We start from the raw sequence: 13,272 nt of genomic DNA, 5'->3' as shown, positions 1-13,272 counted from the left end.
CTTCCGACTTAACTTGCATAAAACATATCACATGTGAATGGTGTGTCATGTATATATCCTTACATGAAACATTGAAAGTTTAGTAACCAAATATATCATCCATAAAAAAAATTGCTACTTCTTGTGAGATCGTATTGCCATGCAATTTTCTTCTTCCAGCTGACGTATAAGAAGTTCTAAAAGACTTACTGTTTCTCTGTCACCATTACTTTCAATTCTTATTCCCTATTGAACCGAGCACCACTTCAGTCCACAGTCTTGCTGAAACACCTATATTGTCGAACCAAACTTGTTCTCATGTCACTATTCAGTTCGTAAAGTATTCCTATATTATAAGTGATATAGAAAAATCTTTTGATTTAAAGACATCCAAGATGGTGTGTATTGATTAAGGCTGGAGTCAATACTAATGGGAGGGATCATATTACATTCCAAGACGACACGCTATTCTCATAGACCGCATAGTGAAAACAAATGACACCAAAATTTATAAAGGAATAATGCACTCAATTAGGGAGAAAAGTGCTTTTCCACATACAAAATAATTTTCTCAAAGCTACGGTAGTAAAATTTTCTATATAGGTTGCAGACGGAAAGGTGAAGCGAAGCAAATATTAGAATATTATCTTTGAAGGTTGAGGCCCATCAACTCATCTCCGTGTGCTGCTATGCAACCGAGAGCTGAAATCTTTCAAGTGTGACGCCAAGATAAATCACCACTGCCAGGCATATTAAAAGTCTATCCCATAAAATTTTAGACAAAAATGTTGATAATGGCAATGTAAAAAATCGTGCAGTTTATTCTATTTGAGGCATGCATGAAGCCTATAATATCTCACATGTCAGCATGTAAAGTGGACTCAATATATGTATCAATGGACGAAAAATCTGATAGAATTGTGACATGAACTCCAGACACTTGTGTAGGTTTATTTAAAGCTTGCAATGCAGATCATGCAAATGCAATTACCTTGTCCATCTCTTGAAAAGTAGGGGAAATAGAAATAGAAATAAAATTGGTAAAGTTCTAAGGATAAAATTGATCATAAAAGATATTCCTGAACAAAACGTACCTAGCTACCGTGCAATTATATGAGCACTTTCCTTCCTTCCGATAAACATACATATACATATACATACATACATATATATATATATATATATATATATATATATATATATATATATATATATATATATATATATATAATATATACTCCATTTCTTCCATGTGAACTAATAATCTACACCCTCAACATGAATATCAAGGCCTCTGTTTCAGTATTCAACTTGATCACCATAAATTTATTGATTATTTGCATGACGACACAGTAGGTAGGACAGTATATATATTTTGATGTGTTGTGTGGAATGTATGGCGCCGGGAACGTTTTTACCTTTGGTGAGGCTGCTTGGGTCGTATGACACAAACTATCAAGACAATGTATGTACAGTTTTCAGGTGCTTGTGTCCTCGTGTCACTGAAATTCCCTTACATACACGTGCATGTACACTACACATCTCATGTTGGCCTTTTTTTGAAAGTTTTTTTTCTGAAGCCACGAAATCATTAATTGACCGGTAAAAAGAGAGAGAAAACATTTGTATCCAAGCCACTGGAGCGTCTACACATGCAGCCATACTGGATCGATGTCCACGTACTCCAGCCATGTGGGTGCATGCTCCAATCGTCCTCGCCAACCTCTACGGCTGCATATGTTTCCCAATATTTTAGGCGGCCGTCTGCCCCATTTTTTTTGCGGGCGGCAGTCTACATCTTTGATAACTTCGCACCAAAATAAACTAAGTAGAGGAGGGTTTATATCTGATTTTGGATCCAGTGACCTGTCTGCACAGTCGACTCACGCTGGTTCGATAGGTACATGAGAAAGGAGGCTAGATTTTTGCCCGTCTTGCAAAGTGCTCTACTTGCTCAAAACCTGAGCTTTCTGCAAGGACAATTGCAGCCTTAGGCAAATGACATGATCGTTCCGTGCGCTAGCTAATAAAAATTGGATAATGATTTTGAAGTTTTTACTACATACAATGATTGAAAGACTGAGAATAACCAATCCATGAATTCTTGCTGAGAAAAAATAATGTGAACAATTACCTCATGGAACACTTGCAACTTTCTCTTGATGAGATTGCTTCATCCTACAACTCCCACTTTGTTGGTTAAATAAGAAGTCAAAAGACCAGCTGCATGGTGCAGCTCTGCAGATGTGTGGCCCGTGTCAAGGAGGTTTTAAGGCCAGCTTGAAGTTGGGAACAACCACATGACGGATCTGGAGAGCAGGTGGAATTAATCCTACAAGTCATCATGGTGCAGCCCTAGAGATGTATATATGGCATGTGTCAAAGAGATTGTCAAGTGAGCTTGAAGCCGGGAACATCTTCTGCTAAGTTGATTAAATTAGAAGATGGAAGACCAGCAGTATGGTGCAGCCGTGCAGATCGTGGCCATCCTCCCCATCTTCAGCTCCAACTCTCACTACAAGAAATATGTCAACTTGTGACCCTCACTATTGGCCGCTGAAAGGTCATAGTTTTTCATTTGCGACCTTTTTGTGACCAAAAACAGAAGGTCAAAAGCTGGCGGTCGTAAACTGAAATTAGTGACCTTCTCTGTGATATGTAAAAGGTCGTTGGTTCTTCGACCAAATTTTTGGTCACTAGCAACCTCCTCAGGCCATGTAGGCATCCAGCGTGGCAAGCTGATGTGGCACAAGAATCAGCCCGGTCCGATTCGGCGTTTTACATGGGCCGAGCCAAACAATTCAGCCTTTTTAATGTATTTTTGCCTATTGTTTTTTACTAGCTACATGGGCTTGGGCCATTGGTTCGGCCTTTTTTTGCTTCATGAGGTGCAGCCTTTTCACATTCTATTTATTTTTTATTTTCAGGTTTTCTTTTTTTTTTGTTACATTCAATTTTCAGATTATTGTAGTCAATTGGATGCACATTGTCAGATTCTTCTAGGCACTAGGTCCCAAACATCATGTTTTAATTTTTCACAACTTGTAACTCAATGATATACCAATCAGAGAACACATTTAAATATATTCAAATAACAGCCAAATCACCGATGTACCAATCAAGTTTATTACATTCCACCAATCACAATATAACCATATAATATTACACCAATCACAGTATAGCACTCTACAGATAAAACGCTCAACAAGTACACGCACGTCTCCAACACCTTAGCGCCTTCAACCTGCAAAACATCACATCCAACCACATATTAACGATCAAATCAATTCACCCCTTGACGGCAATAAAAAACTGTGCTCATGTATGAACGAAAATAAAATAAACAATCTTTGAGGCCATAGCATGTGCTACAAAAATCTTAACAAATGCATAGATATCCACACGGAGCACATCCTACATGCACCAAGCATCAGGCATATGTTCAAGAAGATAAGTAATTTGAGATGGAAACAAGTACAGCTAACAATCTAACATGTGTAGTAGCACCAGCAAAAAGAGAAAGACACGGAAGAATTTACAAGAACAACACCCTGGGAGTCCAATTACATGTACATGAGCTACTGCTGCTAGTGTATATAGAACCAATAAAGCTGCTGGTGTAGGAGCAGAGCATGAGTCCAACAGAGCCACATAGGAGCAAACAACAGAGCCACATAGGAGCAAACAACAGATTAAGCACTGCTCCTAACCAACTTAGCAAATCCAGAGCAACCCCATACCACCAGAGCATCACGGGAGCACATTTATAAAGCAAGTACACATGGGCAGCTACTGACAGACCCTAGAACCGCATGAATTTATCAGCAGAGAGCTCTAGTAGGAGTTGATGCTTGGTTACAGCATCTAGCAGCAACTAGCAGAGCCCCACATCCAACCCAAATCATGGCCAAGGCCATGCAGGAGCTACATCAGAGAAGAAGGAACGGGGAGGAGCTCACCAGAGGAAGGTTGTAACCGTAGCACAGGCTCAGCCACACCACGGCTGTGGTGTGACCATCACCACATCGAGGAGAGGGTCTGGAAGCCGCCGAAGCACCACCGCAGCGACCAGGGAAAGCGCCGGGCACAGTGGCGCCACCCCAGGGACATCACCGCACGGACATCACCGGCCTCGCCCTGTTTCAAGAAATGTTCAGAACAACTTTGTCAGACTCGATCAATTCTGAAGAAACCACTTTGTCGTCAGACACATACATACATACAGGATGCAAAAGAAGAAACAGAGCAGGGACCTGGTCGATCATGAGATAGTGTTCATAGCATTAGGAAGAAATAGGCCATTGTATAGCTCACATAAACAGATCTGCTACTATGCACAACACGAGCACCCACTTGCACTTGGTATATTTCTGTATCTAGGACACCCAGCACTTACAACACTTGGGCTAGTCTAATGTATAGACTTGTTTGCAATAGGAGCCAATGGAACTGAAACACAAGTAGCACATGAACAAACAGCGAAAGAAATAGAAGGACGACCTTGTGTGGTGGCCGGGGTGGACGAGGGTGTCCTCCTGGTCAGCTCAGGCATCCTCCTGCACCAAATCAAACAGAAAAATGTTGAATCATGTCGAATAACTAAACGTACATGTATATATATAATATAGAAGCAACAGAAGCACATATATATCCTATTTCTTCCACAATGTGTGTATATAGATAGGTCAGATTTTTGAATGCATTGTTGTTGTAAAAAAAATATGTTGTTGAGGAATTTGACTAGATTTTAGATATGTTAAGCAGAGGCAAGAGTTTTCCCTCAATCAATCAACCTGCTGCAATAGTACTAACTATACTAGTCAGGGACGAATTTGACAAGAGAAAGCATAGTGGTATCAAACTGAAACACGATTCAGTCGCAAAACAACCACCAACCTTACTTAGTACATGAGCATCAAGCACACACACATCATACAGGTGCAAATATGATATAAGCTTGGTTTAAGGGCCACAACAGAAACTAGGCTACAACATAGCAGTGATAGAAAAAACCTCACAGTAAAGTCGAGAGGGATCAACCTTGTGTGGGGAGACAATTTCCTCCTCCTCGTGCATGTCGACCAAAGAGGGCTCCTCCTCGATCCAAACAGAACAAAGAAATAAAGATGGGTCACAGAAAGAGCTAGCAACTATTTTTACAGAACAAACTGCAGCTGTAATATTCAGATATAAGCAGCTTCACATGTAAACCTATATTTCAGTTCATAGCCTTTTGGGATAATTGTTGGTGGGTTTTGGTCAAGGAAACTTTGGACTTGGAGATGAAGTACCTGAACATAGTTTTTCTTCTCAACCGTCAAGCTGTGAAGCAGTCTAATTTTACGAGCGCTGAAGGAGAGAGCATCCAAAACAGTCGCATCGTCGTTGGCTCGTATGAGCCTGAACTTTTCCTGGAAGCATGACACAGGACAAAATCATCTTCTGTGAATGACAAATGTGACTGGCGTCAGCTGATATCACAGGAGACCTACACTTTATGATGTTCTAGATGGACAATTGCATAAAAAAATGCCTATACCACTATACCAGACTCGGAGACTGACCCTCACTCAAAGCCTTAAGTAGTCAACAATTGATTATATATCTGAAGAAATGAAATGACGCTCGTGCTTCAGACAAAGACCTGAATATTGCACCGAAATTCAGCTGGCACTAGTGCGACATCACAACAGTACTGGTTTTGCTCCTCTGTTTTAGACTAAATTTTCAGTTAGCAGGCGCATCTGAATTCGTGGACACCTGCCTAACGGGCTGGGCTAGCATGGACACCAGTATGCAGTTACGGCTTTGCTAGTCACCTCGAGCAGACAGAGCATGCTCGCCAGCGCAGCGTGTACCGAGCTAGGACATTGCAAGGTGGCAAGGAAACAGGAGCAGGGAGCTCGGCAAGGCGAGCAAAGGGAAGTAGTAGGACATGAACCAACCTGCGAGGGGTGGGGCGTGAGGGCGGTGCGGAGGCGGGTCTGCTCCAGCGCGGTGCGAACGAAGCTCCACCAGCCGCTCCTTGAGGACGTCCCAGTCCACGGCCCGGCCCGGCGCGAGGCGGCGACCCCGAGCACGATGTAGCACCAGCGGCCGTCGGTGCTCATGTCGCCCTTGTGGACGTTGAGGCCGAAGAGGACGACGAGGCGGCAGAGGTCGCAGCCCAGGCAGGTCTTGTTCGGGCAGCTGACGGTGACCACCGTCGGGTCCCCCGCTGCGTCCCCGTGCACGATCTGGACCACCTCATCGCTCGGGCTCGGGCGCCCGCCAGATCTTGCCGGACAGGGGTCTTCGATTCCCGCCTGAGGTCACCAGGATCGGGCACCGGAGGTGGCGGCGGCAAGGAAGGAGTGGAGCGCTAGGGGATTGGGGATCGGGGAGAGAAACCCTAGAGGCGGCGGAGGAGGAAGAAAAGCTGGGAGCGGGAGGGAGGTTTGGGTGCAGCGTGAGGGAAGGAGGGCGCCGCCGCCGGTGACGGGAAGAGAGATAGGGAAGCGGCAGAAGGAAGGGAGGAGAGGCGACCGATCTGGATCGGGGAGAGAGAGAGGGGGAGGCAGCGGCGATCTGGATCGGGGAGGGAGAGAGGGAGGGTTGGTGGGAGAGGGACGAGAGGTGAGAGGTGAGCGAGAGACGCTGGATCGGGGGACTGACGGAGAGTGTGGACGGCTCAGATCGACTACAGGGGGTGATTCGTGGGCTGCTTCCTGATTGGTTCAAAACATGAGGTATTTATTTAAATTATCTCTTAGTGCTAAAAACAGGGGGTTTTGTGAACCAACTAGCAAAATTATTTTGCAAATGGCATCACTAAAATTTTCACTTAGTTTAGACCACATTTTATGGATGATCACCAATTTGTATGCATCTCCGATCCTTCTAGCTATTTTTGTTCATTTAAACAAATATCCGCCGATTCAATAGGAAGCGGGTCAAATTTAATCTGCAGTTGCCTCATAGTTTGCTATTTATTTTTCCCAAAAATCATTTTTAGGTACAAAATTATTTATTTAATCAGAGAAACATGAAAAGGTTTCCAAGATTCAACAATTAGCTATGAACGGTCAAGCCCGCCGTTTCGACCGCATTTTAAAACGGGCATAAAAAATAAAAAAAATTGGAAAACCTTTGCATTGTGTCATCATATGTGAGCAAGTTTTCAGGAAAAATAATAAACTGGTAATACGACAATTATTTTAAAAAAATGTTCTCAGAAATGAGCAATCATGCGTGAAGATTCATAACTTTCAAGACAAATGATCAATCTTATGGCCACATTCATGGCATAGTTTGTTCAAATGATCTCATATTGTGCATAAGGGTGCATCTTGGAATTCCAAACAATGTTGCCTAAGGGAGTTTTCATTTTCTTTGCCCGGAAAATTCATTTTCCATTTTTCGAGTGCCCGAAAAGAGGTTTTTTTGTGAAGGACCTACCAAATAGTTGTTGTAAAATTGTACCAAATCAATTTTCTAAAATACCAGGCCATGTTTAATGCACAATTGACCAAATGGTTGGGTGTCAAAAGTTTTGATCAATCTCTTGTGAAAAAGACAAATTTCTGCCGTTTCAGTAGGAAGCGGGTCAAATTTGAACTACGGCTGCCTCATAATTTGCTATTTATTTTTTCAAAAAATCATTTCTAGGTACAAAAGTATCTATTTAATCAGAGAAACACCAAAAAAATTTCAAGATTCAACCACTAGATAGGAACGGTTATTCCCGCCGTTTTGACCGCATTTTGAAACGGGCATAAAAAATTCAAAAAAAATCAAAAAATTGGGAAACCTCCGCATTGTGTCATTATATGTGACCAAGTTACCATAAAAAATAATAAACTTGTAATACGGCAAACCTTTTAAAAAATGTTTTCAGAAATGAGCTATCATGTGTGAAGATTCATGGCTTTCAACCCAAATGATCAATCTTATGGCCACATTCATGGCATAGTTTGTTCAAATGATCTCATATTGTGCACGAGGGTGCATCTTGGAATGGCAAACGATGTTGCCTAAGGGAGTTTTCATTTTCTTTGGACGAAAAATTCATTTTCCATTGTTTGAATGCCCAAAATGAGTTTTTTTGTGAAGGATCTACCATATATTTGTTGCAAAATTGGACCAAATCAATTTTCTAAAATATTAGGCCATATTTAATGCACAATTGACAAAATGGTTAGGTGTCAATAGTTTTTATCTACCTCTCGTGAAAAAGACAAAATTCCGCCGATTTAACAGGAAATGGGTCAAATTTGAACTGTAGCTGCCTTATAGTTTGCTATTTATTTTTGCCAAAAATCATTTTTAGGTACAAAAGTATCTATTTAATTAGAGAAACACCAAAATCTTTCCAAGATTCACCCACTCGCTAGCAACGGTCATGCCCGCCGTTTTGACCGCATTTTGAAACAAGCATAGAAAATTAAAAAAAAATCAAAAAATTGGAAAACCTTCGCATTGTGTCATTATATGTGGCCAAGTTACCAGCAAAAATAATAAACTTGTAATACGGCAAATATTAGACCACATTTTATGAACAAATTTGTGTACACTAGAAACATTTTTTATAGATATTAAACGGTTTTTAGTTACATCATTAACATTTTTAATAAATATTTTGATGTCTAATATTTTGAACACATGTCTACATTTTTAAGACACATTGTACATATTGTTTATATATGTTTAATTTTTTTCGAATACATGATTAACATATTTTCATGTATTCCCAATAAAAAAATATCTTTTCATACATAGGTATTGATGTCTATATTTGTTTTTACACATTGTACATTTTTTTATACATATAAAACATTGTTGATATTGGTTAGAAAAATTTAAATACATGATTAACATTTTTAGAAAATCTTGTTTTGTTATCTACTTTTCCATATATATATTGTAAAATTTTCATATATACGTACTGATGATTATTTTTGCATACACATGAAACTTTTTTTTACATATCTAATATTATTTATGATTACCATTTTTTATATGCATGAAAATTTTCAAATGCACACATATAGTTTTTTAAACACGTGATTACATTTTTTGAAATACGTATTAACATTAACATTTTTTTGAATTACATGTTTAGTTTTGTAATTGCTAAACCATATAGCAAGATTCACGAAGGAGTTCATTATTTTCCCATTCTAATGAAAAACTTGTTATTTTCCCATTTTCGTTGGGCCGAATATATGTTCTTTTTGAGTAATATGAGGGCATCCCACATTTCTTCCTGGATGGGCCGGGGCCTACATGGCACACATATTTTTTTTAAAAGAAGGTGGCCTCGTTCCACCGAGGCCCAAGCCCACCTTGAGCGACACCTTAAGTACCAATGCATCCACGTTCACAACCTCATGACCATTTATATTGGTCGTAATCAGGTAGAAAGAAGGTCGTTGACCACTCTTGTCTGCTTTATGACCATTTGGTGTAAGGCAATTTCAGGGTTTGAGCCCTTCCAAGCGAAATGGCCGTGGATTTACGACCAATTCAGCCGGGGTCACTGAGAGAAGGTCACTAGTTGACATATTTCTTGTAGTGTCTCTCGTTTTCTCTGTCCATTGACGTGAACTGATCATATCCCATAGATACAGCAAGCATATAAATCCCTGGATTGCTTCTCACCCATTTTTCTCTCAAAAGTTGAGGAAAACCACGTATCGGCTACCTTGCTGTCCGTGCTCAATGGATCTGATTGGATTTGGTCCTTTCTGAACGGATCTGCACTACCATCGATGCTCATGTCCTTCGACGCTTTGACAACTAATTAATCTTTGAACCTCCTTCAGTGCCTTCTCCATGGACATACACTAGTAGAAAAAGGGCCTTTAGTCCCGGTTCTGGAACCGGGACTAAAGGGTCGTTACTAAAGCTTCCCCCTTTAGTCCCGGTTCTTACACGAACCGGGACTAAAGGCCCTCCACGTGGCCGCTGCCTGGAGGTCCACCTTTAGTCCCGGTTGGTAACACGAACCGGTACTAAAGGAAATTTTATGATTTTTTTTTGAATTTTTTTTATTTTCAAATTTCTGAATTATTTTAACCTCTAATCTCTAATCACCCCTCATCACTGCTCAATTTAACCTCTAATCTCTAAAAAACCCTCATCATTCCAAATCATCTAACTTCCCGGACGGTGACCCATCCTCTCACTACTCCAGCCTGAGCACGCTTAACTTCCGGGTTCTAATCTCCCTCGTTTCCAAGTCTGCACTTGTTGTTTTCCTCACAATAGTAAGATGTCAATCCTATTAACCCTCAGGAATTTAGCTTGAGCATGAAGTCACACATTTCACTGTTTGAGTTTGAAACTATTGTTCTAAAAAACAATAATTATTTAGTAACACTAATATTTCTTGAATAAGTAGTTTGACCATAGTTTGACCACAGTTTGACCAGATTTGACCAAAATTCAACAAAACTGAAATAATTATTTCGTAACACTAATATTTCTTGAATAATTAGTTTGACCATTGTTTGACCATAGTTCGACCACAGTTTGACCACAATTTGACCAGATTTGACCAAAATTTAAAAAAACTGAAATAATTATTTAGTAACACTAATATTCTTGAATAATTATTTAGTAACACTAATACTTCTTGAATAAGTAGTTTGACCATAGTTTGACCAGATTTAACAAAAATTCAAAAAAATGAAATTTGAGCATAACTTTTTTTCCTTTTAGAATTTGAGGATTCTAAAAAATTTCAAACAGGCCGTAGGCGGTCAAAATCGGATGCGGATTTTAGTGCTGAACATTTTGATATATTATACGTTTTTTTCTGACATCTTATGCAAAAGTTATAGCCGTTTTACATTTTCCCTACACTTTTTGCAAAACATGTCCAAATTTTTGAAGTTTTTATCATTTTCTTTTGTTTTTTACAAAGCTGAAAAGGCGATCCACGGGGAGGGGGGGGGGGGTAGAGTTTGAAAATGGGACCTTTAGTACCGGTTCGTGCCACGAACCGGTACTAATGCCTCAAACCCCATTAGTACCGGTTGGTGGCTCGAACCGGGACTAAAGGTCTAACCTTTAATACCGGTTGGTGCCACGAACCGGTACTAATGGGCATCGCACCCTTTAGTCCCGGTTCATGGCACCAACCGGGACTAAAGGTCCCATTTGAACCGGGACCAATGCCTGTACGGTGCCCTAGCCGCTCGAACCGGGACTAATGCTCACATTAGTCCCGGTTCGTAATGCAACCGGGATTAATGCTCTTTTCTGGCCGAACCAAAGCCATGTTTTCTACTAGTGATAATAACATCATGCTCATGACAATAAGACAATCGGACCGATTTGGAGAAGATAATCATCATGGTCATCCACGGGAGGAGCCACCTTCCAGACCCGTCCATCATAATCATCATGGTCATCCACGGGAGGATCTTCCTGCCAGACCCATCCATGCGCGTCGACATGACGATCATCTCTTGCATGAGCGCCATCAAGGTAGAGCAATGGAGATCGTGGAGGAGACTTGGGCCATGGTGGCGATGGAGGCTGCGAGGTTACAGAGGCAGAGAAAACGAGAGGATCCTCCTGCCTGACCCATCCATGCGCATGGACATGACGATCATCTGTTGCATGAGCTTCATGAAGGTAGAATAATGGAGATCGGCAGATCACAGAGGAGACTTGGGCCGTGGCGGCGATGGAGGCTGCTAGTTTACAGAGAAAAACTGTTTGAGGCGTGAATTTCTTTTACAATATGATGGAATACGTGAAAGGTTTTCTTTACATAATGGCAGCGGTGTGTAATTTCTGTAACTATTGTGATGTTAGCAGATCAAATGGTTGTGATTTTCTTAAAAATCCAACAAAGGGCCAGATGATTCTAATTACTATAGGATTTTTTTAGCATATTTCTCTTTTTGCAGTTTTTTTGTTAAACCAAGGCCAATTTCCATGTAAGTAATGGCATTGGTGGATAATTTTAATCACTTAAATCGAATGGCTATTAATAATTAATCCACCAAATAGATGGTTAGATCTTTCTAATTATTGAGGGAATTTTAATCTATTTCTCTTTTTTGTGGTTAACCCGTCAATTCCTTTTTATATATAAATAGATGTGTGGCGTTTGCAGCTTACAACTAAATATCGAACAATCTAAACAATACTATATATCAAACATTCTCACATTTTATTTGAATTTGTGGTAATGTGTGGTGTTTGCAACTCACATCTAAATACTTGTAGGCGTAGGGGGCGGGGCACCATACATAATGTGATAAACACATTATACATATGAGACATGGTTTAGATTATGAAGATCTAGCTAGAGCTTGAAATGCACTGTGATTTGAGATCAACATAAAGTCAATTCAAAAAATCTAGTTCGAGTTCATATAGTACACATAGTTCATATGTAACTCGAGACTAATCATGTGGTGTGCTGTGAAGATAATACACAAATGATGGTTTAACTTGACAATAATGATGATTGTAGATCTTATTAAAATAGAGAAACAAATTCAAATGCTTTGACTTCACAACAATCATTATTGTAGATCTTATTCAAATAAAAAAACGAATTTAAATTTAGTTCATATTGAAGCGGTAGTATATACATTTGGAATGCACTAAAACATTCATTTGAGTAGTAGGTTGCATGCATTATACACGTAGCGAAATATTTTAATTGAACATAACATGAATTCAAAGTTTTGAATGACATTTGTAGTGCGAATTGATTTGGTACAGTACAGGTTAGGCTTGTCCGGAAATTTCAACCCGCGCCTTGTTAGCCCGAAATATTTATGATATATCTTTCTCTCGTTGTGCTACGACAACACCCTCCATCTCAACCCGCGCCTTGCTATTCCAAAATTACAACGCGCGTGAAAACTCCCACCTCCTGTGAAATCCCGACACGCGAAATGCCCGTGATATCCCTGAACCGAAAGAACCGCCTCAAATCGGTGGGGATACTTTCGTAACTTACCCCACATTTCGGACAAGCGCGTCCCTAAGCCATGGTTCCCCACACCCATCCCATCTGCCCACCCATTCGTACACCGAGGCCGGGAAAACCCGCGAAGCCCCACACCCTCCTCCGTTCGCCACCCAGCCGGAGCCTCTTCCCCGACGACGTCGTCCGCAACAACACCTCGACGTCCCTCATCCACCGTACCGGATGAGGATCCATTGTCGATCTGGTCGTCCCGCCGATTCAGCCACCCCGTCCTCCACCTCCAAGGAGCTGCCCCTACCTTCCCCTCGTCTTTCGCGCCACCTCCATTCCCACACCGCCGTCTTCACCTGCACCAC

General features: G+C 40.8%; 1 protein-coding gene across 2 annotated transcripts; it reads right to left on the bottom strand.

The window, feature by feature from the left end:
- Positions 1 to 3,037: 3,037 nt before the first annotated feature.
- On the bottom strand, positions 3,038 to 6,594 carry LOC109753420 (uncharacterized). Of its 2 annotated transcripts, XM_020312320.4 has the most exons (6): positions 5,925 to 6,594; positions 5,271 to 5,390; positions 5,020 to 5,073; positions 4,480 to 4,535; positions 3,939 to 4,116; positions 3,038 to 3,223 (listed from the first exon to the last, which is right to left on the bottom strand). In XM_020312320.4, exons 1-4 carry the CDS (start codon positions 6,087 to 6,089, stop codon positions 4,524 to 4,526), a joined length of 351 nt encoding a protein of 116 aa, XP_020167909.3. In that variant the 5' UTR covers positions 6,090 to 6,594; the 3' UTR covers positions 3,038 to 3,223; positions 3,939 to 4,116; positions 4,480 to 4,523. The 2 variants fall into 2 exon arrangements, 1 of the variants encoding a protein (XP_020167909.3); XR_012188747.1 differs by having other exon boundaries at positions 5,020 to 5,421; positions 5,925 to 6,570.
- Between the last annotated feature and the right edge of the window lie 6,678 nt (positions 6,595 to 13,272).

This window comes from Aegilops tauschii, chromosome 7 (genome assembly GCF_002575655.3).
Source record: "Aegilops tauschii subsp. strangulata cultivar AL8/78 chromosome 7, Aet v6.0, whole genome shotgun sequence".
NCBI classification, from domain to species: Eukaryota; Viridiplantae; Streptophyta; class Magnoliopsida; order Poales; family Poaceae; genus Aegilops; species Aegilops tauschii.
The sequence above is the reverse complement of the archived record's forward strand: the minus strand, read 5'-3'. Positions and strand labels throughout refer to the sequence as shown.

Coding starts and splice junctions, on each gene's coding strand:
- LOC109753420 (XM_020312320.4), bottom strand. CDS start 6,089: ATGAGCACCGACGGCCGCTGGTGCTACATCGTGCTCGGGGTCGCCGCC. Junction 5,391..5,924: donor TCACGCCCCACCCCTCGCAG/GTTGGTTCATGT, acceptor TCATGCTTCCAG/GAAAAGTTCAGGCTCATACG. Junction 5,074..5,270: donor AGAAGAAAAACTATGTTCAG/GTACTTCATCTC, acceptor TGGATCGAGGAG/GAGCCCTCTTTGGTCGACAT.